This window comes from Cladosporium halotolerans, assembly GCF_011745625.1.
Source record: "Cladosporium halotolerans strain TM138-S3 chromosome Unknown Sca1, whole genome shotgun sequence".
NCBI classification, from domain to species: Eukaryota; Fungi; Ascomycota; class Dothideomycetes; order Cladosporiales; family Cladosporiaceae; genus Cladosporium; species Cladosporium halotolerans.
The window spans coordinates 638,330-665,704 of NW_027191452.1; the positions used below are offsets into that span (position 1 = coordinate 638,330).

Here is a 27,375-nt window from a genome sequence, read left to right on the forward strand (position 1 = left end):
CCTCACCATCCACCACCTCCCCAAAAACGTTACACAAGAACATCTGCAAAACACCCACAACAATGGCCCGCGCGCCCCGCCTCTCCGGCCTCCAACGCGACGTCCTCTCCCTCTACCGGCGCTGCCTGCGCGCCGCGCGCACGAAGCCCGCCTCCACGCGGCCCAACTTCGAGGCCTTCGCGCGCCGCGAGTTCGGTCGCAACGTGGGCGTCGACAAGAAGGACTTTGGCGCAATTGAATTTCTGCTGCGCAAGGGACAAAAACAGTTGGAGGTGTACGAGGCACCGGGGATTACGAATATTGCTGGGTGATGAGGGAGGAATTGAGAGACGACGGGACTGGTTTCGATTGGAACGATTGGCGAGGATGTCGGGGATGGAATGTCTTGCGCACTGGATGGGGACTTATGCCGGGGCGGGATGCTGAAGTGGAGGAAGATGAAGTCGACTGAGTCTTCCGAATACACGGGCGGTAGGAACCGATTTCGACGCAACATGGACGACCGCCTCTGCTGCCCAGCCGTCTAACACCCTTTTGAAGCGCAAGCGAACACCAGATGACGAGCACCCAACGAGACTACCGAACATCACATTCCTTCCAGACAGAACGACCTACGCGCTGCTCTCCGACCTGACCACAGGACGCAATTTCAAGCCATCAGCCTCGAAGCACTGTCAAGCTACGAAGGCGGATCGGAACAAGCAGAATCCGGAACCAAGACCCGGAGGGAACCCAAGCCGAAGCTACAGATCACTGCGCGATTGGGGGCAAATGACCCACTGTGGCACTCGATAAGCAGGATTGGATTCATTGCGACGGAGAGCCATTGGATACATACACTGGCAGCACAAGCATCTCATGCGACGGTCTTGCGAGGGTTAGGGTTGGGATAGTTTGCTGGAACGGTCAAAGAACGCTGATTGGTCCATATCTAGCGGACGCTAGCTTGTGTCGCTTCCCGCAGGCCCTCGCGAACATTATAGGGTTAGGGTTCGACCTCCTCGGGGTCACGAGCCTGTCCCCCAACAGGCCGAGCTCGTCCCGGAGACCTCGTCGCAGTGCTCTCGAGCTCGCGTCGTATTGGTCGCGAAGTCCGGAAAATATGATTGCCAGTGAGAGCGCAAGAGTCGAGGGCTCTACGAACGCGCACGCAAATAGACGGTTTTGGCTCGTTCGAGGAAATGCTAGCAGAAAGGAATGTATGATGAGAAAACACTTGGGACTAGTTCCATTGGGCTCGAAGACTCCTAGTATGCAAGTATGACGATTCACAAGAAAACCAAAAAAAAAAAAAAAGTGAAGAAAGACCCAACCGATATACGATTAATCCTTCAACATTTCAACATCCCCTCCTTGTTATTTCGACATCTGATTCACATCTCATCCCAACTCTACAGGAGAGAAGCGCCGAAGAGCGAGCTGACGAGGACGACAGCAGCGCAGACGAGAGGAGCCTTGCCCATCTCGCCCATGATGAGGGAGTTGGCGGCGGACGCGGAGCCGGAAGCGTCAGCGGAACCGCTGCTGGAGCTGCCGGAGTCAGAAGAGCCAGAGGCGTTAGAAGCGACGCCAGTGACGCTGCCGGAGCCGGGTTGGGCGGTGGTGGTGGATCCGCCGCCGGCCTGCTGGGAACCAGAGCCCTGGAGACCGGGGCCCTTGCCGGCGCCCTCCTTGAGGTACTTCTCGGCACCGTCGGGCATGGCGGGCAGGTCGGCGCCGTTGAAGTCCTTGACGTTCCAGGAGTCGCTGTTCTTGGGGCACTCGCTGGCCTTGCCGTCGGTCTTGGCACCGCCGTCGCCCTCGGGAGCGGGGTTGTCCTTGTACATCTGCTGCAGGGCCTTGAAGTCGTCGTTCTCGGTCACGGAGTTGCCGTTGATCTTGACGAGACCGTAGCCGGAGTCCTCGACGGAGTACTCGTAGACGAGACCGCCGGAGTAGACGGCGGACATGTCCTGGTCGTAGATGGACTTCACGGCGCCGAAGGTACGCTTGTTGGTGTTGCAACCGTACTCAGAAAGGCTGGGGAGGAGAGTCAGTACAGGTAGGTTAATCTTCAGGACGGGTGAAACTGCTTACAAAAGAGGAATGCTGTAGTCGCCGTACTGCTTGACCTTCTGGTCCCAGCCGGACTTGGTGAAGGAAGACGGGTCGCACCAGGAGTAGTCGTTGAAGGCGTAGAAGTCGGAGCGCTGGTCGTCGGTACCGCAGTTCATGTACTGGGCCATCTCGAAGCGGTTGCTCTCGACATCGGCGGCGGAGTAACCGACGGGGATCTTACGGTAGCCGCGGGTGCCAATGTACTGCCTCAGGTCACGGGTGACAGCCTTGACGTAGGGAGCACAGCTAGTGGTCTTGTCGTCGTTGATGACCTCGTTACCGGAGAAGAAGAGAAGGGTGTTGTCGTAGTTGGCGAAAGCGTCAACGGTGGCGAACAAGCTCTGGAGGTAGACCTTGTTGTAGGACGCGCCGGGCTCGGCACGGTTGAGGGAGTACTTGGGGGTGTTCACATCGAGGGCGAGGTAGATGCCGGCATCGGCGAGCGCGGACATACACTCGTCGTGGTTGGCAGAGTTGTCGACGGTGTAGACACGGACGGTGTTGATTCCCAGCTTCTTGAACTCCTCGACGTCGCGCTTGCAGCCGTCAACGTCCGCGATGGGGTCCTTAGCCTCAGAGGAACCGCCGGGCTGGTAGTCAACACCGCGGATGTAGAAGCGCTTGTCACCGGCGTAGAAGGCTGTGGTATGAAGTCAGCATGCGATCTAGATTCTGGCAATGGAGTCGCGCATACCATTGCCCTTGACGGTGACGGTGGGAACGCTGCCGGAGCTGGTGCCAGAGGCGCGGGCCTCAAGCTTGGCCGGGGTGGCGGCGGCGCTGGCGAGCGCGGCGGTGGCCGCGGCGATAGCGATGGAGCCCTTCATTTTGCGTGATGAGGATAGTAGTGCTGCGGAGGCGAGAAAAGTGAAGTGTGAATTCAGAAAGGATTTCCGGTCGTGCTGAGGCGGATCGGAAGTATCCAAGGAAGGCGAACGGGTGGTCAGGAGTGAGAGAGTGACTGGTGAAGCGCAATTAGAAGAAGTAGCGAAGGACGACAACGAAAGTAACGAAGGTGCTGTGAATCCTCGACCGCAGGAAGAAGGAAGCCTTGGTGAGGAGGAAGAAGGGAAGAGGGAGGCGGTGGTGAAGGGGGTTCGCGTGAGGATATGCTGCAGCAGCGCGCGCCCCAATCCAGGGTCGCCGCTCGTGTAGGCCGGCTGGCCGTCTCGGTCCTCCTTTCCACAGGCCAATCTGAGGCAGGCCAGGCCGCTCCTCAGGCCCACCCCCCGCCCGCGATTACGACGCCCCGCCCGTCGACTTGGCGCGGGCCAATCTCACGCTTTGCCTCGCGATCACTCTGAAACTGCACGCCAAACAGGCTGGTGGGAAGCAAATGGCGATGTGCAGGGTTGGGGTGCTCAGGAGGCCGCTGGTTGGCAGGCGTGCTTTGGGTGTGTCCATAGTACTGCCGCACCATCGCTCTCCGGTGGCAGCGAAATGTACACCTTACCCGAGCGCCATGTACTTTCTCTCATACTGCCCATGTACATAGGTAGCATGTCAGCAACGTCCTCACAACGCCCGCATGTCCCCTCCCGTCCCCCCAAGAAGCGCGCATTTGCTTGTCTCCCCAGCCAAGCCGAAGCTTCGCATCGGGCTGCACGCGCGGCGCCCACCCCACGCACGGGCCCCTCCGCACCTCAGGCTCGCGCGCCATCCTCCACGATCCGCGCCAGCAAATCTCCAACGCTCCATCCGCCGCGCGCGAGTGAATTGTGACGTGGTGGCTGTGTCTCGTTAGCAGAACAATGGCATGACGTCGGGGTGCTATTCTTTGCTTCATCTGCTCGTGCGCGCTCTGTTTGCTGAGGTGAGAGTGCGAGGGAGGGAGCTCAACGAAGATCGGCGCGCAGAGCTGCCGAAAGGCGGAAGCGCCGAGGCGAGATCCCGTGCTGGAGCCCAGTCTTTCGCGCTGCTTGGCTGCGGAACAAGAAAAGGACAAGCGCCTTAGGGTGTTGGCGGATGCAGTCTTGTCTGGACGTCGTGGGTACTTGGAGGGATCCTGGGTATGGCTCTTGTATTGCTGGCTACCGCTGTACGTTAGGCGTCCGCAGACCTGGCATGCCTTGATTTATTACTCGCCGTGAAGCTCCCTCACGGCTCGTTGAGAAGCCTGCTCGTAGTGCACGCTGGGTTTGCGGCCAATGGTCGATTGCTGACGGTACTTCCACCGAAGTCTTTCGAGGTACCCTGCGAGCCCAGACAGCCAGACCTCACTCTTCGCTGCTCGCTCTCAAGGGTCCCGGCAGCCTTGCAGCCGCTTATCCTAGGTACTAGAATAACAACAAGACACAATCATTCATCTCACAACCGGAAGAAGTGGCACAAAACACAGTACGCAAACAGCTTCTCCCAAAACCAAAATGGCATTTGCATTTTCATTTTCATCTGCATCTCCAACCGCCTCTCATCTCCAAGAGACTCAAGATGTTCCCGTCTAATAGACCCATTGACACCTCAAGCCACCGCAAACCAAAGCCACAGATTGCACACCACCCACCACCCACCAAAAAATCCGCAATCCAATCCAATCCAACCTCATAGCCCGCTCTGCTTGCTCCTTGTTCGCTGCCCGTGAACCTTGCCCCGAAGCACCCTTCCTCTTCTACTTTCGTGCCCGGATGACCCGACCGAAACCCGATGTATCCATTAAAAAATAAGAATGATGAAGCAAAAAACGCCTTCCCTCCTTTCCTCCTCTCGGAGGATCTTTCTGTCTTTCGAAAGCCAAAAATACCGGCATCGCTCGCGTTTCGCAAAAAAGAATGCAAGGGTTCAAAAAGTCGCCCAGAAGACAAAATAAAAGGTGTGATGCATGACGCAAAAGAATGTGGAGAAGAGGTAAGGTATCAATTTGTAGGTCGTAGTCGCTGACGAGGGCTGGGGTGGGCCCTGTGCAGGAGCTGAGGTGTGGGGTGAGTTGGGTGCGGAGTGAGGCCTGCTGTTTCGTGTTCCAGAGTGTCGGTGTTCCCGTCCGAGTGGTGCCATGGCGGTGTGGTTAAGGCAGATGTCCAACTCCTAGGGTATCCGGCGTCGACGAGGCTTGCAAAGTCATGCAGCGTGTGTGGAGTATACCATACGCCCTCCCGCTCAGCCAGTGTTCTGCGGAGTTTTCCTCGAGCCCTCCGAAAGACTCTGCTTCGACCGCCAGAACATCAGCTTCTTCAGCCTGTGCTCCTTCTTGACCGGCTTGCTCGACGCGACGGTCGCCGCGGACGACGTCTGCGGGCGGAAGTCCTCGCTGGCCTTGGGCTTCGGGCCGAAGGAGCCGCCGACGAGCTGCGAGAGGCTCTGGATGCTGGAGCGCTTGCGGCGGCGCTCAGCGACCATGTTCGGGTCGAGAGTGCTAGAGGCGCCGGAGGAGTTGCGCTGCCCGACGTAGCCGGCGCTGGCGCTGCTGCCGCTGAAGTCGCGGTGCGAGTTGTTGGCGTGCGCGGTGCTGAACATGGTCGAGCGGCTGCTGGTGAGGGAGGGTACGTCGTCGACGGACATGCGGACTTCGGGGACGGGTTCGCCGGTGGTGCAGGAGGAGACTGTGCGGTTGTCGTTGATCGAGGACGCGGAAGTGCCGAGGCGAGGGGTGTCGAAGGAGCAAGGGCGGCCGGGTGATGAAGATGAGAAGGTCGAGGTCTGGTAAGTCTCCGGGGTCATCATGGGCGGGGCGAGGTCGGGGTAGAACATTCCTTCACCTCGCTGAGAAGCGAGTAGAGTCGGCGTGTCACTTGAGTCGGAGGACTTGGTAAGGGACGGAGCTCTGGGTTCCTCGTGGTCCGGAACAATTTGGATGCCGGCGGGTTGCACTTCGACGGGGCTGACTTCCTCGATGATGGTTTCCTCGATGATGGAAGACCCTCTCCTCTCGGTGAGAGGAGTCGAAAGACGAGAGCTTACGCTCATGTTGCCGTAAGAAGTGGAAGGCCTCTCAGGGGACCAGTCTCGTCGCCGAGAGGTGGACGCTTCGTCCACACCGAAGTTCAATGTAGGGTTGTCCGCATCCACAATGGAGATTCCAATGCCTGCCGCCTCATCCCGCGCAGGTCCGTGGCTAGTGTGTGGCCGCGCGGTCCTAGGACTGAGCTGCTCTTCTTCCTCGTCTTCCTCAAACACGTCAGCCATCGACGATTGCGGGGTTCCAGTGCGAGAGAAATCGAAAGGCATCATGACGGGTGCACTTTCTGTACGTCGATGCAGGTACCCGTTCGGCACGTTGTTCGATCTTGCAGCACTGTGCAGCTGTTTCCTGTGCGTTGCACCCAGCGGCGGTGTTTGCAGACTCATAGCATCATCCAGATCCACAAGCGCAGTCGAGTCGTCGTCTGCGGGACGGAACGAGCTGGGTTGATTGAAGGTAGGCGTGTTGAACTGGACACGCGGCTCTGGAGCAGCGCCGGTGTCGTCTGGTTCATCGTGCCCGCCAAAAACTGCATCCAAATCGGTCTCTGCCGCCGCAGGCTCCGCTGGCGAGGCGTTTGCCAGAGGGATCGTGAGAGGAACGTCGAAGAACCCATCGCTTTTAGGCCTTGCAGCTGTTGTTCTAGCGATAGGCTTCGCGTGTGGAGAAATCTTGCTTAGCTCTCTCGATCTGCGGTGCAATTTGGAGGATGCCCACTCCCGTAGTCTCTTTGTTGATGATCTTCGGTCCACGCGGGTTTCGTCTTCACCATGATCCTCGGCATCGTCGACCGTGTCTACTTGAAGCGAGAGCGCAGACATTCTCGGCTCTTCATTCGCCCTTGTCGAAATCGAAGGCTCGCTTCTTCTCCTGTCAAATCCAAGAGTCCGTCCAAGAGAATGCTTGGTTTTGTGAGCTGGCCTGGGTTCGAACTTAGGTTCATCGTCCGCAAAAGAAAGCGATGGAGACTGTGCCTCGATCTCAGGCGTAAGACTCTTCGAGTTCTTGAGCCACTCTCCTTCTCTTTCGACCCTTTTGCCAGTCTCCGTCGATGGAGGCTTCGTCGAAAACTGCTCTGTAATTGACCCCATGTTGCTTCCGCTCAACGAGCGCTGTGGCACACGGGCAGGCGGTGATCCCATGCTGATGACGGAAGATATGCTGTTATTTACGGAGTGACCCCTGGAAGTCGAAAATGAGCCTTCGGAGGAGATCGTGGAAAGCGGTCTAGGAATGATCTCGACGTTCTCAGAAAATCCAACGCGCGGGCGCGATCCTGGTCTTGCTGGCGATGAGTCGCGTGATCCTGAGTCACCAGCTGAAGGAACAGGTCGCTCGGGTTCGGGAGCAGGTGTCCCTGTTGGAAAATCGAGAGGTGTGCTTGGAAGACTTGAGCTCAGTCTTGGTGAAGGCTCCGGCGCTGGCAGCATAATCGACTTGACATCATGGCTTGATAAGGCTGCAGACCTTCGGTGTGCATGACCACGTTTCCCGGCAGGCCCAGGAATAGGCAGGGCGTTGCTCGGTTCAGGCATGGGCGGAGCAGATGCTCTTGTTGGGCTCGTGCTGAGGGCATTGGATACGCCAAACCTTGAGTCACCACCGACGAACTCACTTCCACCTCTTTTGTGACCTCGACGCGGCGTAGGCGGCGGTAAAGGCGCGTCTTCTGTGTTCTCATCGGAAACTGGCTCCTGGCGTCCTGAAGCGTCCGCAGCATTGAAGGAGAAGCTGGGTAAGGCCGAAGTCGTCCTCCGATGAGAGCCCGCGGAGGCCGTGCTGGCAGGCTGGGCACCAGGGACTCCGAGATGCATGGACATTGGTCGCCGCCGTGAGGGAACAGGTCCAACCTGGAGATCTGAAGTGGAGGGCTGCATGGGGAAGGAGAATGTCGGGTTCGGGACCATTTCGAATGTGGGCTCGCTGGCCACCGGGTTGCCGTGCATCATGTTCGAAATGCTGCTCGTCTGTCTGTGGTGACGAGACCGTCCAGGCATCGCAACTTCAGCCATGTTTGCGGGGAAGGTTGCCTGGAGCAGGCGGCAGAGGCGCAGAAGTGGTCGATGCCGTTGCAGTTACGCAGGTTCTCCAACGACCATATACTGCACGTGTCTTCCGATCGATCTGAATATATTTGTTCGCAAGGTTTGCTGTCCAGGGTGGAGTGGGCTTTGCGGGACGAGGAGCGCGGGCAGGCCGGGTATCGCTGAAATCGCGGGACGAGAACGCTTCAAAACATGCCAATGGCGCGGTGTCTGGTGGCAGGGAGGGAGCGTCAGCACAAGCGACGTGCGGTCGAGGCGCCGGGCGGAGGGCGTGTGCTGGTGGTGCCGGGCGTACGTACAAGGGTGGAGGATGCTGGCACTCGCAGAGCGCAGAGCACGGGCGGTAGGCGGGCGGCGGGCGAAGGACAAACAGCAAGCAGAAAGGAGCGGACGGCACGACTCGGGCGCAAGCACAGCAAGACGAGGATGCAGTGCGGCGTGGGAGGTGCCTGGCGGGCGTGGTGGTGTAGCAATGGAGCGGTGGTGGTAGTGGTGGTGGTGGTCAGGCGAGGGCGGAGGCCTGGGTCGAGGTAGCGAGCGTGAACACGGCGCTGGCGTTGGCAGGCTGCGAAAGCCAAAGCGCGAGCCAGAGCCCGCGCCAGCGTGAGAGCGGAGCCCGCCCAGGCGGTGGCGCGGTGCTGGGCCCAAATTAAACTAACCGCTAGGCGCGGGCGCTAGCGCGGGCTGGTGGGCATTGGGCAGATGTCATTGGCAATCTCAGCGCGCGCCCGCCGCCGTTTCCCTGCCTGTATTACTGCACATTGCGACATATACACCCTCGACACCCTGTTGTGCCGTTGCTCGCGGAGCCCTACGCCGTCAGCCACACACAGCGCCGCCTGCGCGCGTCCCTGACGCCTGCACACGTGCCGGGCAACGCAGACGCCGTCAGCAAACACACCCACGCAGCCGCGCTGCCCTGGCAATACATGCAGAGCCCTGCCGGGGTCGCCTGCACGCCAGCGCCGCAGCGCCGCTCTCTCTCGCACTCCGCGGTTGCCCGGCAGCGCCGTCACCACGCTGGCCGCTGGGCGCTGCTCGCACATGGCAGTCGCGGAAGTAGTGTGTACATACATATGTGTACTACCACTGTAGTCCATCCTAGCAGCTGGTAGTGCGTGCAATCGCGCCGGCGTGCGGCGCAGCGATCGAAGCGAGCAGCCGGCGCCCGCCCACCAGTGCCGCGCTGCCCGCCAAGTCGCCATCCAGGCGTCCTTGGTATCCGGCACGCAGGTACCTAGAGTACCAGCAGTATGATCCCATGCACACCACCTCTCAGGCCATCATGGCAGCAGGCCGCTCGAGCTTTGCATTCGATGTGGGCCTGTCCCAGCTGAGGCACATACGGTACAGTGCGGTTGGTACCTACGCTCGCTCTCCAACTCGTCACCCATGCCCACGCCCACACCTTCGCCGCTCCTGCGCGCAGCCCTGTGCTCCCGCCGTACGCGCGCTCACGGCCGACGACGATTGGCGCAGCGGTGCAGCAGCTAGGCCGCCTCCATCAAAGCCCCATCAAAGCCCTTCGCGCTTTAGGGGCGTTAGCAGCATTATCAGGCGGGGTCTAATCCTCAATCTCCACTCGCTCGGCGCTGCTGCGTGCAAGCGATGGTGTGCACCTCGCACGACAGATCACCTGCCTGCAGCCACACGCACCCATTGCGCGCACCATCCCGCGTCGCTGTGCGTCCCTCTCAAACACGCGCACCGCCCGCAAGGCTGGCCGGTCCGCCTGGGGCGCGGCGCACCCAACGTGAAACGGGCACATGAAGGGGAAAATGCTCTTGCTCGTGTCTGCCCTCCGCAAATTGAACGGGCGCCCGTATTAGCTCAGCGGCCCCAGCCCTCTCCAGGGCATCCTTGTGCGCTGTGATCGCCCACTGCTGCAGGGGACCCGCGCGCTGCCGTTTCCAGCCCGCGGAGGGAGAGCTTCGCGCGTGCGGCCGGCCTTCGCTTGCACGCCACGATTTTCAACGCTGCACCATGTCCGATAGGCCTTCGGTGGATCCGCGCCACACGCAAGGAGAGTCTGCGAGCGAGTGCGACCACTCTGGCATCTTCCGCCGGCATCGCGGCAAGCCCCAGGTGTGCGGGAGGATGCGGCAAGATTCACTTTCACGAGCCCTCGGACAAACCGCGCAGTAATATCTTTGCCCTCAAGCCGCCAGCCGATGAACACGAGTAGCGCGAACTTTCTGCAACTTGCTCGAAAGCGCCGCAGATCATTGAAATCAGGGTCTCACACGGGGCCTGCAAACGTCTTTGTCCTGTATGTGTCGGCATCTCCAGCTGGGACCTAATGACACTATGCCGGAACACGTTGTCTGCTCGACCGCAACGCTCGTGTTCTGAGACGAAACCTGCACATGAAGCCGCAGAGCAGCGCTCGCGCAACGTCCCACCGCAGACCCTTGAACTGCCCGGTCAATGACTTGCATCCACCCTCGCTCGCCTCTCTACCTGATCTCTCCACTTTATCGACAGTTTCAGCCCATCAAATCCACGCACGCCAAACAAGACCCGATCATTGCCAGGTACCCGCAAGCGAGCTCCTTGATACCCACTTCTCCATCGCGGCCCACGCTGGGGTAAATTGCGTGAACAGCTGACGACGATGGCATGCCGTGCAATCCTCGGGCCCTGCTGCCTCCCGCGTCGAGAGACACGCTCAGCCTATCGTGCCTGTCGCGCAACACTCCGCCCACATTTTCCAGACAAGGCCAATGCAGCGATACCCTACGCTCGTTGCGACCGTTGAATGTATTCGCCGTTGCTGGGCGTCGCCTAGAATGAGTCGGTATCTGGAGGAGCGATGGAGTCTTAACAAACTCCCTGATCGGCATATCAGATCACTAGTGCCGGTGCTTTGATCCTATCTATATTCGATAGGCCGCTACGTCCGCACGTGCTTGCGCGATGTATTTGCAATGCAACTCTTGGTATCTTGCTCACGCTTGACCTTCTCACAGCATCATCCATGAAGCGACATGCAATTACCATCCAAAACCACCAACAACAACCAGGTCCTACACCGCTCGGTAGATGCTGTCTCATCCCTTCCACTCCCCGTCTTCATGCGCCCTGTGCGTTGGACAATGTACCACTTACGACCGCCACGTGCGTGAATCAAACAGTGAAGCACGCCTGGTCTCGGACGACCCATGTCAGCCAGCGCCGTTGAGACGTTTCGCTTGCACCGACGTCTGCGTCTCGTATTCACCTGTGATAGGGTAGCCATCGGAGGAAGAAAGTTGGCTCGAAGCATCTGCAAATAGTTGCATGGATTGTGTCCTTTTCCAATCGTCACGGTCGAGCACCCTAATGTTATGCATCTCAACGCGAGCACAGGGATGCGAATGAAGACTGTAGTGGCCCTCTCCCGACCAAGGCTAGCCATCCGGATGCACCAGAGACTCCTACTGATACGCATTGCAAATGACGGAACGCCTTGTTTATCTCGACCCGGGCGATACTCCGACGCAAGTCACAAAAGAGGCTATTGAGGCCAGTGACCGCCCCGTACTCGATTACTTGAGATACCCTAAGCCGACACTACTCGCGCCGAATGCATGACGGCATACCGAGATCCCTCCCCATGGATCCGCCATAAATTGTCATTCTCGCCGATGAGGCTTATTCCATGCGGCATGCCGATGGCCGCTGCACGCCTCTGCTGAACGTGTAACTAGCCGTGATTGATGCGATGCATCGGCAATTTTCTTGCATGCACCTACTGCACATATACGATACCAGCAGACAATGGAGCGGCGCGCCCGCATTTGCCGTTTCTGGCGCTCTGGTGCGAACGATGTTGCTTCGATTCCACCGTTGATGAAGGCTGATGACCTGATTTCTGCAGGCATCTCATCCGTTTTGGCCGGGGGTTAGAAATCTCGACGACGACGCAACGGCGGAATCTTCTCCTGCGGCACCGTTGCGGATGCACCTTGCATGTACTTTGGCCGTTATCTGACCGCGCCACGTCCGAGCCAAAGCTTGCATGCATGCTCGGATGATGAAAGTGTTGTGGGAATTGCCGGCTAAATGAAAGGCGTGATTGTTCATTTGCTCAACTGGTGTTTCTGATACTACGGACGGCAGAATCGATTGCGTCTACGGCCTCTGCATGAATTCGTTTGTTGCATGTATTAATGTTCGAGGTTGACATTATGTCTGCGGTCCTTGCATTGGAAAGATGAATCGACGGTGCTGATGACCCCATTTTTTCCATTGCTCAGGAAGTGCTTCTTGACCCGTTTCGGATCCATTGCATGTCATCATCCCAGCGAAGCTTCGCCGCAAGGTCGCGCACGCTCGCCTCTTTAATGACTGATTCAAAAGTCGAATGCCTAACAGTACTCATCCATTTTCGCATGGCAAGCTCTTCATCCAACTGGGCTCGAACGTCGCTCGAAATTCGGTTATGAAGTGTTCTCTGCGATATCGCAAGAGCTTGGGGTTGGGGTTACTAGGGTATGACCACATACAAGCGTGTCTAGACGCCAGCAATCCAACAGGGCTGAAGCGGATAACCTTATCAGATCCGCTCGACTGCCCACTATCGCCGAGCGGACTGCATTCCGCGGGCACGGGTCACTTGGTGAGCCTTTCTCACGACCTTCCTTGCAATCTACAAGGCGATGCGGCGGTATTCCAGAGTGTGTATCAGGTCACGGAGCCAGGGCGGAGCCATCACGGCTCTCTGCTCGACGAGTGTGTCCTTTGCGTGAGGGATTTGAAGATCATGGAAATATTATAAACATCCAGCCAGGTAGGTCCGAAATTGAGTGATTTACTTTGGGTCGAGATCCATTCGTCTGGTTTTCTTAGTCTGTTGGCTCTATTTCCTCCATCATAATCATGGCGACCGAGCATGTTGTACTACCAGAGCGATCGGAAGGATCACAACATGAAGCTACACCATCCACACCGGGAGGAAGCAGCTCATCCTCATCGTTCACGGAGAAGGAACTCCAGCCCAGCGACAACCAACCGAAACAAGGATCACAACCCGGCATCGAAGCCGACGCGCTCGACGAATTGAACCTTCCGTACCGCACCCTCACCGACAATGCCGACATGCGGGCATACACCACCGAAACGCCTTCGGGCAACATCCTCCGCGAAATCCAATCGAACAAAACCGGCCGGACCGAGCGCTACGAGCTCGTCACTTTCACTGTCGGCGACCCGGAGAACCCCAAGAACTGGAGCAAGGCGTTCAAGTGGTGGTGCACGATGATGGTCGCGTTGACTTGCTTCGTCGTCGCGCTCAACAGCGCCGTCATCACGGCCAACATCGAGGGCCCCGCGGAGGAGTTCGGCAGCAGCGCCGAGGTGTCGAGGCTGGCTATCACGATGTTCGTTGTTGGATTTGGTGTTGGCCCGATGGCTTTCGCGCCGATGAGCGAGGTTCTGGGGCGCTGGGTTATTTACGCGACGACTTTGCTCGTCGCGGTGATTTTCATCATTCCCTGTGCGGTGTCGAAGAATATGGCGACGCTGGTCGTTTGTCGCTTGATCGATGGGACGGCGTTCAGTGCTCCTATGACGCTTGTGGGAGGTACGCTGGCCGATATGTGGAGGAACGAGGAGAGAGGCGTGCCTATGGCTGCGTTCTCTGCTGCGCCATTCATTGGCCCTGCGATTGGACCCCTGAGTAGGTTGTTATCGCAGTCTTGTCCATAAGCTCAGACTGACAAGTTCACACAGTCGGCGGATTTCTCTCGGACAACCTTGGCTGGAGATGGCTCTACTGGATCCAATTGATCCTGTCCGGAGCCGTCTGGGCCTTGATGACCTTCACCGTCCCCGAAACCTACGCCCCAACCATCCTCGCCCGCCGCGCGGCCAAAAAGCGCAAAGAAACCGGCGACGACAAATACGTCACCGAGCAAGACCTCGACAAACGCCCCTTCAGCTCACGCATGCGCGTCTTCCTCGTCCGCCGCTTCCAGCTCCTCTTCCTCGAGCCCATCGTCCTCTTCCTCTCCCTCTACATGTCCGTCCTCTACGGCCTCCTCTACATGTTCTTCGTCGCCTACCCCGTCGTCTTCCAGGAAGGCAAAGGCTACAGCGCCAGCAAGACCGGGCTGATGTTCATCCCGCTCGCCGTCGGCGTCCTCTTGTCCGCCGCCTGCTCCCCGCTCGTCAACAGGCACTACCTCCGCCTCGCCGCCGCGCACGCCGGCAAACCCCCCGCCGAAGCCCGCCTGATCCCCATGATGTTCAGCTGCTGGTTCATCCCCGCCGGCCTCTTCATCTTCGCCTGGACCTCGTACCCTTCCCTCTCCTGGGCGGGCCCCGCGCTCGGCGGCGCGCCCGTGGGCTTCGGCTTCATTTTCCTCTACAACAGCGCCAACAACTACCTCGTCGACAGCTACCAGCACCTCGCGGCGTCGGCGCTGGCGGCGAAAACCTGCATCCGGTCGTTCTGGGGCGCGGCGGTCGTGCTGTTCACGGTGCAGATGTACCATCGGCTGGGCTATCAGTGGGCCAGCACGCTGATGGCGTTCATTGCGGTGGCGTGCTGCGCGATCCCGTTTGTGTTTTACTTCAAGGGCGAGGCGATTAGGCGGCGGAGTAGGTATGCTTATGCGGGGGATGAGGAGAGTGATCTGAAGGGGACGCAGTAGGGTCTATTCGTCGGAGGAGGATTTTTCTTTTTCTCGTGATGGGCTGGGACTTTCAATGAGGGATTGGGATTTTGATCTCAGGTAATTTGCATTGTCAGGCGTGCGTGGAGGAGTTGGTTGAGAGGAGCTAAATAGAAGGTTAAATATCAGGTAGAATCTATACCCATAAGCACTATCAAGGCTGAAATCGAAGTCATTCAAAACTGCTTCCCGGCACAGCGTGCGAAGTCGGGTCGATTGAATCAAAGACGCACGTGACACAGGTTAATGTGTGCCTTGCACGGTACTGAATCCTACCTGCTCTGTGTTGAGACAGTGGTGAAGATGTTTGCCTCGTTTTCCAGGCCTACAGTTCAAGAGCCCAAGAAAGTGCAGACCACGTGCCGTCGTACCCCCGTCAGCGCGAGTTTGCTGCCATGCTCGTGCCGCGATACCTCCGCTGACAGCGTCGTACGAGTTCCAGGCTGCCGGGAACTTTGCGGCAATGGAATGTTTGCTTATGGCGTTGGCATTTTGGATGCCTCGTGCATCCAAAAGGGAGTTGCCTTCAGCGTTTCGTCTGGCGCAGGCTCTGTGGGATCGGATGCTCTGGGCGTGGGACAGATGTTTGCGTAGCATCGCATAGAGGCGATGGCGGTGGCTGGTCGACGATCGTATGCATTTTGCTGTAATTGTTTTGCTCGATGATCTTAATGCATTGTGCTGCTGTCGTGCTCCTCGATGATCATATGCACTGTGCTGTAATCGTTTTTCAACCACGAAAATGTAAGATGTGGAGTGGACGCCACGCTGTGGTATGCTTTACGGAAATAAGTAGACCGCGCCGACAGTGCATAGGCAGTGCTAGCATGGACCCTTAGCAACAGCTGAAGTCGTGATTGTGTGGATGTGGAAGGGATGCTTGCGGTGCCGCAGACGTCAGGTGCGAGGTACGGGCTTCAGCTGATTGCACCGCGTCGCGGCGCGGATCTCGTCTCCAGTCGATCACGACGGAGAGGTACACATGTTCCCATGCGGTTTGCACATCTTGCCTGCAGGGACCGGGACGCTGGGAAAGCGATTGACAATGTTTGCAGACGGATGCCGAGTTTGCCTGCGAGGCGCTCGGAGATCGCAGTGATCGCCGGGTGGGAGTTCTCGTGCGGGCAACGTTGGCATGGAGGTGAGGTTGGATGGGCGGTCGTGCGAAGACGTCACAGGTAACGCGAGGCGGCAGCGGCGGCGGCACCGCACGCAGGTCACGTGAGGGCATGCTGCCGCCGGCGGTGGTGCAGCAGGCTTCGGGGCGGTTCGGCGCAGCTTTGACAGCTCCCACTGCTCTGCCTCCTTTCCTCCCACTACTCTCTCGTACAGCTGCGCCCACATCATCACGCGTCGCCGACGGCTGCCGGCTGCCACCTGCTGCCCTCACCGGCGGCCTGCGCACGCTCTCAGCAGCTCACCGACACGGGCGGGTGGTGCTTCGATTGGCTTGGAGGCCGCGCTGCAACTCTATCGCACGCCCGCCTTGTGACGTGGCAGCGCAGGCTCGCAGCGTTAGCAGCGGCTGGCAGCGCAGGCTCGCAGCAGTAGCGGCAGCCCGTCACATCCTAGCGCGCTCCTGACACACCCCGGCTGGCGCTGCAGCAAATCCGCGCCCGGCAGCGCCCCTGTCAATCCGCACACGCCGCACCTCATCACTGCGCGAGGCTCAATGCGGTCTGAGCCCGCCCTGTCGCCCTGCTCGTCTGCTGCGGTCTGCCTCGTAGACGCCCCGCCTCCAGCGCAGCGCTCACCAGCGTCTGAGCTCTTCCATATCAACCTGATCGCCCGCCCCCTCGCGCCTCCGTCTCCTGCATCCGTTCCTCTTCTTGCTGCCCAACTTGCCTGACTCCCTCTGTGACCCTGACCCGGCGTGGCTACACAGAATCGACAGGTCTGCTGCACATCCGTTGCTGCTCTTGCTTGAACTCTCGTCCATCGACTACTTCACCCTTGCGTGGCAACCATTTGCTACCTTCTTCCTGCTGCTGCTCTTTCCGTTGCTGCCAGGAAACCCTTCCTCCATCCCGGACATTTGGACTCGACCCAGTTGAACAGGATGACCACTCGCAGCCGCGAGCAGACTTCGGCCTTCAGGTACTTACCTTTTGCTCGTGCTTTCTTGTTTTCATGCGTTGGAGTTCGGGGTGTTTCCTTGCTTTACTGTCTTTCTTGCATTCTGCGTGACCAGCCTGCTACCCTCCCGGACTGGATCTTTTAGCTACCGCTGGACATGCTGGACTCCATTGCCTGGTATGGCCGGGTTTCTGGTATTCGATGATTGCCTACGGACTTCAGCTTTTTCGATCTGCACGCGTTGGAACGCTGATAACGGACCTCCATCAGCCTTGTAACACTGGAACTTGGAGACTCCGTCTCTTTTGGACCCATTGCCAGGATAGCTACATGCCCTTGGATTTGGAATGCCTTCATGATGCCACGGAGCCACAATACGCCGGATCACTTGTAGTTGTTGCATTGCAACAGTAGCTTCGACGCTGCATCATCTTGACAGCCTTGACGGCTTGCACACATTCGTTGGCAAAGCAAAGTCGGTGTCGGATGGTGCGTGTCTCTTGCGAGTCAAATTATGCCGGACACAATACGCCTTTGGAGACGCCCGACTTGATGCTGGATTCATCTACCTGACTTGAGTGCCCTCTGATCTGCTGCCAGACTTGCGACCATCTAGGCGATCCTGCTTTAAGCCTGGCCTTTGATACGACCGTCGATTTCCTCCTCGGCACCTCCAACTCTTTCATTTGTTCTTTTTTCTGTTTGGGAGTTTCTTTCATGTCCAACTCGTGAAGTCAAACTGACGCGTCGTTTCATCAGCGAGGAGCTTTCCCATCTGAATTGCCCAGGATCTTTCCTTTTCTCTGAGCCTGGCGTACTTGACCACTGGTGCCAAACACTTCCCGGAGACCCCATTGTGCCTCTCACCCCTCCGGACTCTGAGCCGGACATGACTGCTAAGTGGAGCAAGACCTCGCTGCCAGAGGATGCTTGGTACACAGGATCTGCACAGGACCACAGCACTTACGTGCAATCTTCCAGCAGCGAGTGGGATGCTCAGACCTTGTTCTCATCCACCCAGGACTTTCAATCTTTGGATGCCTTCCATTGGACCAACACAACCCAAGGATCTGTAGGCGCGGGCCTGTCCCCTGTGATGAGTCACGAGAGCTCGGGCTCTCACGCTCTGAACTCCTTCTCCGAAGCGGAGCTACCTGCAGGCCTGGATCTGTCTTTCACTTTTGAGCCAACTTGGGAGTCTGCCAGCTCCTTCGCGTGCCACGACACGCAATCAACGCAGCGCCCGCTGTCTGGATCCACTTTTGTGCCGTCGCTGGATGAAATGCCTTTTGGACCCAGGATGAACAACGCCATGCCCCAATGGTCTATGGACTTTGGATGCTCCGGTCAGCCCATGTTCTACTCACAAACCGGACAGAACGCACGCCCAGTCGTGCAGTCTCCCGCTGTTGCAGCCCAAAGGACTATCCTGCCAAGGACTGAAGGCTCCATGGCCGCTTCTTCCCCGTCTTTTGCTCCTTCCTCCTCACAGAGGCCAAACCGATCTATTCAGGGTCGTGCTAGCTCTCAAAGGTTGTCGCAAAGCGTAAGTAACTCGGCACATCCTGTGCCTGAAAGCCCCAGGATTGAATCTGGATACCGCTTGGCTCCCAGGTCCGTCACGTCTGAGGATGCTAAGCCTTCGGTCCCTGCCCTGGAGTCTTTCCAGACCGGATCACAGCCGTACTACGGACAGAGGAACTATGCCCAGGATGCAATGTCGACCATCACGGATCCTGCCGCGGAGGAATTTACTGCTTTCATTCAGTATGACCAGGACGAGCAGCCTGCTACTTTTGGATCAACCAGGTCAGACTCATCAGCGCCCGCTCTCAGTATCCGAGGCACTAACACTTGTTGCAGCTTTTCTGGCAGCTCACGACCACCTTACGCGCTGCCGTCATCGAAGGAGACTTCTCAGGGTAACCGTAGCAAGACACAGCCGGATGCCAAATCCACAAAGGCTTCCAAGTCTGGAACCACACTGGCCGGCGAGCTAGACGAGGGCCGCCACAGGAACCACCCGCTTTACGCCAAAGGACCGGACGCAGACGGCCTCTTCCGCTGCCCTTTCAGTGCCAAGGAGAACTGCCCTCACCAGGCCACTAAGCTGAAGTGCAACTACGAGTACGACCACAACCATCCCCCAACCACATCAAAGCCCCTCGCACAATCTAACCACCATCTTCTCCACAGCAAATTTGTCGACTCCCACCTCAAGCCCTTCCGCTGCCGCCAAGAAGCCTGCGCAAAGCAAGAGTTCTCCTCCACCGCCTGCCTGCTCCGCCACGAGCGCGAGGCCCACGGCATGCACGGCCACGGCGACCGCCCGCACCTGTGCTTCTACGCCGGCTGCGAGCGCGGCGTCCCCGGCAACGGCTTCCCGCGCCGCTACAACCTCTTCGACCACATGAAGCGCGTGCACGACCACAAGGAGGACTCCGCCTCCGCCTCCGGCCTCGCGAGCCCGGACCCGGACGCCAAGAAGCCCGCCGGCCACGGCAGGAAGCGCAAGGCCCCGTCTTCCACGGCTTCGGAGCCCGCGGCCCACAGGCTGAAGATCTCCCCGCAGCTCACGCCGCCCGCGCCCGCGCAGCAGGTCGCGCCGCTGCCTTACCAGGAGGTCCTGCCCATGACTGCTGCCGCCGCCGCCCAGGGATACCCGTACGCGCTCGCCCAGGAGATGGCCCAGCCGGTGCAGTGGCCCGCCCACGGACACGGACACATGCCCGTCAGGAACTTCGACTACGTACAGAGCCCGCAGCAGGAGGATGCCCCCGTCGCGATGTTCGACCGCCACTTCCAGGGCGTCAGGCGGGAGTCTAACGAGTCGCGCTACGGCTGAATGACTGAGATTCTTCTGCTCCCATATGGATGAGAGTCGGAAAAGATCAAGTCATCAGATCCGTAATCGGTATCCTGGAATGGAACCCCCCTTGCCACCAAGCCCACGCTGGACGGATACCCCCAATGCCGGATCGGAGCTTTACAGCTACAGCCAGAGGACATCATGGCTCTTATGCCTAAGGAACCTTCCCGTGCCTGGAGAGGATAGCCAACGGGACAAACCGCGCCATCGTGGACTACCAAGGACTGCTCCTGCCTGTGAAGAGCCTGCCGCAGACATTGCCCGTCCGCCGCAGTGCTCGTGGAGAGCTTCAAAACGCCGGACACGGCGGACAGCTGGGTTGCTTGTTGGGCCCGAGCTGGTGAACGTCGAGGTCACGACCTAGACGAGGGGAGAGAAGCGAGAGAAGAGTAAGGCTGCACTGACGCCCGTCGTGTAAGCGCCGGCTGGAGTGAATAGTTAAAGTGTTACCGTTTTGCGACATGAGGAATGTTGTCGAGATTGAATTGTGTGGAGTCGGCGTTGTTTGACATTTAGGGTAGCAATGATAGATTGTTATGTTTTTCTTACGCTCATCGCTCCACCATAAGACTCTGGAAGCATTAATAGTTCAGTGCGAATTCCCATGCGCTTAGTTCACCTACATGAGCGGCTGCGGCATTTGTTTGTAAAGTCAGCCCACTTGGACAAGTTGTCCCATCCATAGCGCTCAGGTCCTCGCCCGCTGTGAAGATCGACATTCACTGATCATGCCGTGCATCCGATGCCGATGTCATCTCCGCCTGCGAGGCCCAGAAATGATGGCAGGGTAGACCGATCCTGCAAATGAGATGCTGCTCAATAAAACATCGGTCACTTAAGGTCCGCCGCCGCCGTCTCCGCCAGTGAGGGCCAAAGATGGTGGCGATGTGCATCAGTCCTACAAATCATGAGGCGCAACTAAGCAACAGCATCGTTCGAACAAGGTCCACCGCCGCCGTGGAACGACGCATCGAAGCAGTCTCGTTGGGCGCCGAACCTTGTCCACGTGCCTGCTCCGATCGATCCGGATGTCGCGGGGTGGCGGGAAACTCTGTCTTGGCTGGCGGAGAACTCGGACCCTCGTGGTTGTGGCGGAGATGGAGAAATGTGGAGACTGGAGACTCTGGGGTTGGACATGTGGAGGGCCGTCGGGCGTGGCAGTGATTTGGGGTCCTGCTGTGAGCGGGCGAGGAGCTGAGTACAATGCGGAGGGGTTGAGGCCGTGGGCAGAAAGGCAGAGGTGGTCTTGGTGGTGTGTGTGGATTGGTGGGATCAGGTCGGTCAAGTCGCTTGCGCTTTGAAGGTGGATATATTGTCTGCGGCTGCACAACGGACAGCAAGCATGCATTCCCACCTGCAAATGCCTCATAATAATCTCCGAGCCAAGCAGGCACAATCGGGACCTGATCTTGAACGTCGATGATCCTCCACATCCCGGGGCGATTCACGTTGTCTTTGTCATCCCCAGCCATTGGAGCCCCAGGGCCATCCCCAATCCCGCTGGTTCTCCGCACCCGTGCCCACACGCCGCCCGCGCCCGGAAGGCTCGCTTACGGTAATCCACCCGCCTGCTATGCTTTGTGCCTTGCCCTTTCGCGGCAGGCCAAGCGCGTCGGGCGGATCTCTCCAAGCCAAGTCGAGCAAAGCGCCTCTACCGACCGACGTAGGCGGCGATGATCGTTCTGTACCCCGCCCCGGCCATGCGAGGGCTCCGCAGCACGTGGTATAAAATGTCGCCCTGATCAGCATCTTGAGAGAGATGGGCAGCAGCAAGCCAATTCGCAATCATGGTCGTTTCGCGTGCTCTCCTGGGGCTCTCCGTGGCCAGTCTCGCAGCATTTGCGAAGGGAGGTGAGTAGCCGTTTGCCGTCTTATTGCAGGAGCGCCACAAAGCTTATCCGCACATTTGCTGACTCTAGATCCAGCCATCACCGCCAATGGCGCCAACTTCACGCTGACGGGCGATAACGTCTCCTATCTGTTCCACGTTGACGAGGAGACCGGCGAGCTTATCAGCGACCACTTCGGCGGCCCCGTCGAGGACTTCGTCAACCCGCCTTACATCAATCCCAGTGGCTGGGTTGACAACCTGGGCAATGTCCGAAGAGAGTTCCCCGATGTAGGACGAAGTGACTTCCGTCTGCCTGCGATCCACATTGCCCACGCAGACGGCAACACTGTCACTGAGTTCAACTACCAGTCTCACGAGGTCGTCGATGGCAAGCCTAGCCTCCCCGGCCTGCCCGCAACGTACGGTGACGACGCCGACGTGTCGACGATCATCGTTCAGCTCTACGACAACTACTCGGACGTGTCTGCTGCGCTCTCTTACTCCGTCTTCCCGAAGTACAACGCTATCGCGCGAAGCTTCGCCATCACCAACAATGGCACAGAGGACATCAGCATCGAGCGTGCGTCGAGCTTCAGCACCGACCTGCCCAACATTGAGCTTGATATGATCGAGCTGCAGGGCGACTGGTCTCACGAGATGAACAGAGTCAAGCGTCCCATCCAGTACGGAGAGACCTCCTTCCGATCAACGGTGGGCTACGCTTCTCACATTCACAACCCCTTCTTCGCTCTCGTTACTCCTTCGACCACCGAGACTCAGGGTGAAGCATGGGGCTTCAACTTCGTGTACTCTGGCAGCTTCGAGGCCACCGCTGAGCGTTTCAGCAACGGCTTCGTGAGAGTCCTCTTGGGCCTGAACCCGCTGCATGCCACTATCCCTGTCAAGCCTGGCGAGACCTTCCAGTCGCCTGAGGCCGTCGCCATCTACTCCACGGAAGGTGTCGGTGGCATGTCTAGATCTTTCCACGACCTCTACCGCAACCACCTCTCCCGCTCCAACTACACCAGCCAGACCCGCCCGGTCTTGCTGAACTCTTGGGAGGGTCTTTACTTCGACATCAACGACACCGCTCTTGAGAACCTCGCCCAGCAGACTGCCGACCTGGGCATCTCCCTTTTCGTCAACGACGACGGTTGGTTCGGAACTGACCCCAATGCCCGTCTCAACGACACTGCCGGTCTTGGTGACTGGACTCCTAACCCTGCTCACTTCCCTGGCGGTTTCCCTGAGTACGTCGCCAACGTCACCAACCTCAATGTCGCCAACTCGACCGAGAAGATGAAGTTCGGTCTCTGGTTCGAGCCAGGTGAGTCGGCCCCCGGGGCACTCGAATAAAGCGCATAGAGCAGACACTGACAGCCTCTAGAAATGGTCAACCCTAACTCCAGCTTGTACGAAGAGCACCCTGACTGGGTCTTGCACGCCGGTCGTCACACTCGGACTGTCACGCGCAACGAGCTCGTTCTGAACCTCGGCCTCCCCGAGGTGCAGGACTACATCATTAACTCTGTCTCTGAGATCCTGGACAATGCCGACATCTCTTATATCAAGTGGGACAACAACCGCGGCGTGCACGAGCAGTCCAAGCCCTCGGAGAACTACGACTACATGCTGGGCATCTACCACGTCATCGACACACTTACCACCAAGTATCCTGAGGTTCTTTGGGAGGGCTGTGCGAGCGGTGGCGGACGATTTGACGCCGGCCTTCTTCACTACTGGCCACAGCATTGGACTTCCGACAACACTGACGCGTCGGATCGTCTGACGATTCAGCTTGGTACTTCCTTGGCCTACCCTCCGTCGGCCATGGGATGCCACGTCTCCGTCGTCCCCAACCACCTCACGAACCGCAACATCTCCATCGAATACCGCGCCCACGTCGCTCTCATGGTAAGTCAAATTCCCAGGAACCTTCTCAGACCCAAAAAAGCATACTGACTCTCAATGTGAAGTGTGGATCCTTCGGCTTCGAACTCAAGCCCTCAGACCTCACGCCCGAAGAATCCGCCGCCATCCCCGGCATCCTGGCGGACTGGGAGAAGATGAACCCGATCGTCATCTCCGGCGACTTCTACCGCCTGCGCCTGCCGGACGACTCCAACTGGCCCGCCGTGCAGTTCGTCAGCGCCGAGGAGGACACCTCTTTCGTCCTGGCGTTCCAGCAGTCGGCGTCCATCAAGCCCGCGCCGCCGCCGCTGCGCATGCAGGGCTTGCAGGCGAATGCGAGGTACTCGAGCAATGCGTTCAATGGGACGATCAGCGGGAACACGCTGATGAATGCGGGGCTGAATATCAGGTACGAGGTCGGGGATTATCAGAGCACGCTGATCTGGCTGTACAAGGAGTAGGGGATGATGTGATGATGAAATTATTACACATTGCATTGTGGATAATGATAAATGACGGAGCCTCTGAAGACGAGGCTCACAACTATACGTGGAATTTCCGTTGCGGATATGTTGGTACAGATGTGCATCATTGACTAGGACGCGTAGAAAATACGGCAAAGTGACACGAAGCCTTGGATTGAAGCGACCATGACCATCGATCGTTGTGATCCTATGAAGATACACACCGAATCAAATCCTAATGATCTCTTTCCCCATTCCACGTGTTTCGGAAATACAGGGTGCTCGTCGCAACTGCGCTTGATCGCACAGGCAGCAGCGCTGTCTCAGCAACGTGCCAAAGGTCCTCCCTTCAGAACCACCCTCACAACCGTTCATGAACGATCGGAAACAACCCATAATCAACTGGCGGTAGAGTTATTGAGCATAAAGTCACGTGACTTCAGGCATGGATTGCGAAAATGCCTCTGTGCTGTGACAATGGCATCCCCGCGTAGAAGCGCAATCCCCCCGAAACGGACGAAGACGACGACGGCTGGATGACGAAGATCAGGAACTGGGGAGACTCCGGGCGACCAGTCGGCATCTCTCGTGTTTAGGCGTGGTGATTATGCTGCCGCCGGCGCGCGCCTCGGCTGCAACGGCCATTTTGTCGCTGAGATCGAGAGACGAGGTCTGCGGCAGTGATGGTCGACCGAGACGCGACGCCGTCGTCTCTCAGCGGCTTTGGCATTGTGTTGAAGGCTGGTGGTGGACGGGAGTTGCTCATGTGCGGGGTTTTGTCTTGCTTGGGGATTGAGGGGTGTAGATAGCTGTCGTGAGGCTCCAAAATGGGCGGTCAAAAAAAATCTAATGTGGGCACGGGTCGTTCCCAGAATGAAACATGTCATTCTAAGCATGAAATATCAGTTGTACAAAGTCAGAAGCTCACTGATCATTCAAAAGCAATCGTTCGTCTTCAGGAGACGCTCGGTCCCGAACCATGGTTGGCATCATCGTTGAATATGATTGCACCTGAAGCCTGAATTTTTCCGTGTTCTCTCAGTTGCGCAGACCACCCAAAACTACACCGATGTTGCGGGAGGAGCATTGAGGAGCATTCTGAAAAGTAGTCATTGCTTGCGCAAAAAGTTTCCATATCTTTTTTTGCCTATCGCTACACCCCAATAGTACATGCGCCGAGGTCAAGCCGACTTTCGCATCGTCCGGTTCCAGATCCTTTTACAAAGCCAGCCACGGTGCCGACACAAACAACCTGCCAGCCCTCGGAGTCGCATTGTATTTATTCTCCTCGGGAACATCCTCCCATCACTCTAGATCATGAGTCTCTCGACCTTGTCCTTGAGCGTGCGGATCTGGCCCATGAGGTCGGAGGCCTCGTTGGTGGTGATGCTGCAGGAGATGACAGCGCGGCTGACACCGCAGGCACGGCCGAGAGCCATCTTGCTGGGGACGTAGACCTGGAATCACAGTGTCAGTCTGAATTTCTCCCAAAGGCTAGCAAGTATGCGCTCAACTCACGTAAGGAGTGTTCTTGTCCTCGCAGAGAAGCGGCAGGTGGAGGAGGATGGCCAGGGGCGCGGTGTCGGCGGCCAGGATGACGATCTCAGAGATACCTCTGTTGAGGGTCTTGGTGGCCTCGTTGGCACCCTTCTTCAGCTGGCGGTAGTGGCTGGCCTGCTGCACGAGGTCGAGGATCTCCTGGGAGAGGGACTGGTCGGCGACCGGCCACGCGGCGGACTCGGCAGACATGTTGTCGGTGATGGTGTTGATTAGAGAATTGAAAGGGGTATGAGGCAAGGCTCGCCCAGGTAATTCGCACGGGTTCACGGCCTTGGGATTGCTGGTGGTGCTCAGTCGCAAGTTCAGTCGCAAAGTCGACCGCCGTTGGAGGGACCTTCAATTTTTCGAATGCGACGCGGGCTGCACGGGCGCTAGCGCGGGTCCAGCCGATTCCGCGTCACCTACCGTTGCTGGCGCTTGGCAGGCGACAGCTCCTGCGCCATCACGACTCCCAGCTATCGCCGTCACCATTGAATCGAGACGCCACACGCCTGCATCAGCCCTTCTCGCATCACGTCGATCAGTCTTACGGGATCTTTGAGCCGCTTACCTCTCGAACGACAACTCATACCCACAGCCGCGATGTCTACCGATCTTTGGTGAGTGCAGGACACGGTTCACTTAGGAGGTGGGAAGCGAGGCCATCATGGTTGGAAAGACGTGTTGAAAGCGTCTGGGAACTGTTGCGAAGCTGGAATATGATTATTTTGGAGCTTATGCTAACAATGAATGTGTCTACAGCCCCGTGTATGCCGTAAGTGCCATGCCCAAACCTGCCAGCCACGGCTGCCTCAAGCTCCTTAACGCATAGCAAAGCGTCTCCAAGCGACTCAAACGCAACAGCGACGCTTCGAAAAGCGCAGCACGCGAGCGCAGCCGCGGCTGAAAACGCAAACGAAGGAGGTGGAATCCGCTGACACGACATGATAGCCGTTCTTCGGAGCGATGGGCTGCACGTCCGCCATCGTCTTCACTTGCTTCGGTGCTGCCTACGGTACCGCTAAGGCTGGTGTCGGTATTTCCGCCATGGGTGTTCTCAGGCCCGACCTGATTGTCAAGAGTACGTCAATCACAATGAGAAGAGGCGATGCGGCATGGGCGCGTTCACATGTGCTGCGATGTTTCCCGCAGCGCCTCCTCACACGAACAAGGTCACGGCATGTTTACTGACTTCTGCGCAGACATCATTCCCGTCATTATGGCTGGTATCATTGCCATTTACGGTCTCGTCGTTTCCGTCCTCATCTCCAACGACCTCAAGCAGTCTCAGTCTCTTTTCGCTGGTTTCATCCAGCTCGGCGCTGGTCTCGCCGTCGGTCTCGCCGGTCTTGCTGCTGGTTTCGCTATCGGCATCGTTGGTGACGCTGGTGTCCGTGGTACTGCTCAGCAGCCCAGACTCTTCGTTGGCATGATTCTCATTCTCATTTTCGCCGAAGTCCTGGGTATGTACACTCCATCTACACTAGCGGTGCTAGCATCACTTGGTTCAATACTGACTCTGTCAATAGGTCTCTACGGTCTCATTGTTGCTCTGCTCATGAACTCCCGTGCCGGTGAGTCGCAGTGCTAGACGCATATCAACAGACCTAGCAGCGCGACAATTTTATCGATACCAAAGGCGCACCATACAAAATTGTTGAAGACGAGGTTGGGGGTGAGGTGGAAGGGGTGAGCAAGACCTGTGGCGATGCAAATAGCGTGCTCGTAAACCCGGGTGACGGCAGGTCTGAAGAATGTGTTTTTATCTCGCATGTAGTTGTATATTGCAAACGGCGTTTAGAGCTATCAGAGCATATCATGACCGCGAACACGCCGCCGCCTAGAAGCAAGGCATTTTATCTGGTTGCTTATCTAAGATAGCCCCGCGACCGGCGGTGGAATGCCTTGAGCCACGACTGCCGAGCCCAGCACGCCCTGGACAGTCATGGCACCGTCGGATCGGCTACGAGCCCGGTGTCCACGAATGGTCGG

At 58.0% G+C, this 27,375-nt stretch overlaps 8 protein-coding genes across 8 annotated transcripts; 5 read left to right on the forward strand and 3 right to left on the reverse strand.

Moving 5' to 3' along the window:
• Nucleotides 1-62: 62 nt before the first annotated feature.
• On the forward strand, nt 63-311 carry WHR41_00251 (uncharacterized protein; the record flags this gene model as incomplete). The annotated part of the gene is made up of 1 exon (XM_069368857.1): nt 63-311. The coding sequence occupies one exon, from the start codon at nt 63-65 to the stop codon at nt 309-311; it is 249 nt and encodes an 82-aa protein (XP_069234045.1).
• A 978-nt stretch (nt 312-1,289) lies between these two features.
• WHR41_00252 (uncharacterized protein) lies at nt 1,290-3,203 on the reverse strand. The gene is made up of 3 exons (XM_069368858.1): nt 2,792-3,203; nt 2,077-2,737; nt 1,290-2,019 (listed from the first exon to the last, which is right to left on the reverse strand). Exons 1-3 carry the CDS (start codon nt 2,922-2,924, stop codon nt 1,392-1,394), a joined length of 1,422 nt encoding a protein of 473 aa, XP_069234044.1. The 5' UTR covers nt 2,925-3,203; the 3' UTR covers nt 1,290-1,391.
• A 1,987-nt stretch (nt 3,204-5,190) lies between these two features.
• WHR41_00253 (uncharacterized protein) lies at nt 5,191-8,004 on the reverse strand (the record flags this gene model as incomplete). Its single annotated transcript, XM_069368859.1, has 1 exon — nt 5,191-8,004. One exon carries the CDS (start codon nt 8,002-8,004, stop codon nt 5,191-5,193), a length of 2,814 nt encoding a protein of 937 aa, XP_069234043.1.
• Nucleotides 8,005-12,677: 4,673 nt separating this feature from the next.
• On the forward strand, nt 12,678-14,672 carry WHR41_00254 (uncharacterized protein; the record flags this gene model as incomplete). The annotated part of the gene is made up of 2 exons (XM_069368860.1): nt 12,678-13,696; nt 13,750-14,672. The coding sequence occupies exons 1-2, from the start codon at nt 12,898-12,900 to the stop codon at nt 14,670-14,672; spliced, it is 1,722 nt and encodes a 573-aa protein (XP_069234050.1). The 5' UTR covers nt 12,678-12,897.
• A 2,986-nt stretch (nt 14,673-17,658) lies between these two features.
• On the forward strand, nt 17,659-19,614 carry WHR41_00255 (uncharacterized protein; the record flags this gene model as incomplete). The annotated part of the gene is made up of 3 exons (XM_069368861.1): nt 17,659-18,578; nt 18,633-18,896; nt 18,966-19,614. 3 exons carry the CDS (start codon nt 17,659-17,661, stop codon nt 19,612-19,614), a joined length of 1,833 nt encoding a protein of 610 aa, XP_069234049.1.
• Nucleotides 19,615-21,395: 1,781 nt separating this feature from the next.
• WHR41_00256 (uncharacterized protein) lies at nt 21,396-24,092 on the forward strand. The gene is made up of 4 exons (XM_069368862.1): nt 21,396-21,489; nt 21,564-22,796; nt 22,857-23,383; nt 23,446-24,092. Exons 1-4 carry the CDS (start codon nt 21,426-21,428, stop codon nt 23,839-23,841), a joined length of 2,220 nt encoding a protein of 739 aa, XP_069234048.1. The 5' UTR covers nt 21,396-21,425; the 3' UTR covers nt 23,842-24,092.
• An 864-nt stretch (nt 24,093-24,956) lies between these two features.
• On the reverse strand, nt 24,957-25,722 carry snu13 (13 kDa ribonucleoprotein-associated protein). Its single transcript, XM_069368863.1, has 2 exons — nt 25,363-25,722; nt 24,957-25,301 (listed from the first exon to the last, which is right to left on the reverse strand). The coding sequence occupies exons 1-2, from the start codon at nt 25,591-25,593 to the stop codon at nt 25,155-25,157; spliced, it is 378 nt and encodes a 125-aa protein (XP_069234047.1). The 5' UTR covers nt 25,594-25,722; the 3' UTR covers nt 24,957-25,154.
• A 264-nt stretch (nt 25,723-25,986) lies between these two features.
• Nucleotides 25,987-26,974, forward strand: vma3 (V-type proton ATPase subunit c; the record flags this gene model as incomplete). Its single annotated transcript, XM_069368864.1, has 5 exons — nt 25,987-26,003; nt 26,146-26,158; nt 26,335-26,464; nt 26,586-26,846; nt 26,913-26,974. 5 exons carry the CDS (start codon nt 25,987-25,989, stop codon nt 26,972-26,974), a joined length of 483 nt encoding a protein of 160 aa, XP_069234042.1.
• Between the last annotated feature and the right edge of the window lie 401 nt (nt 26,975-27,375).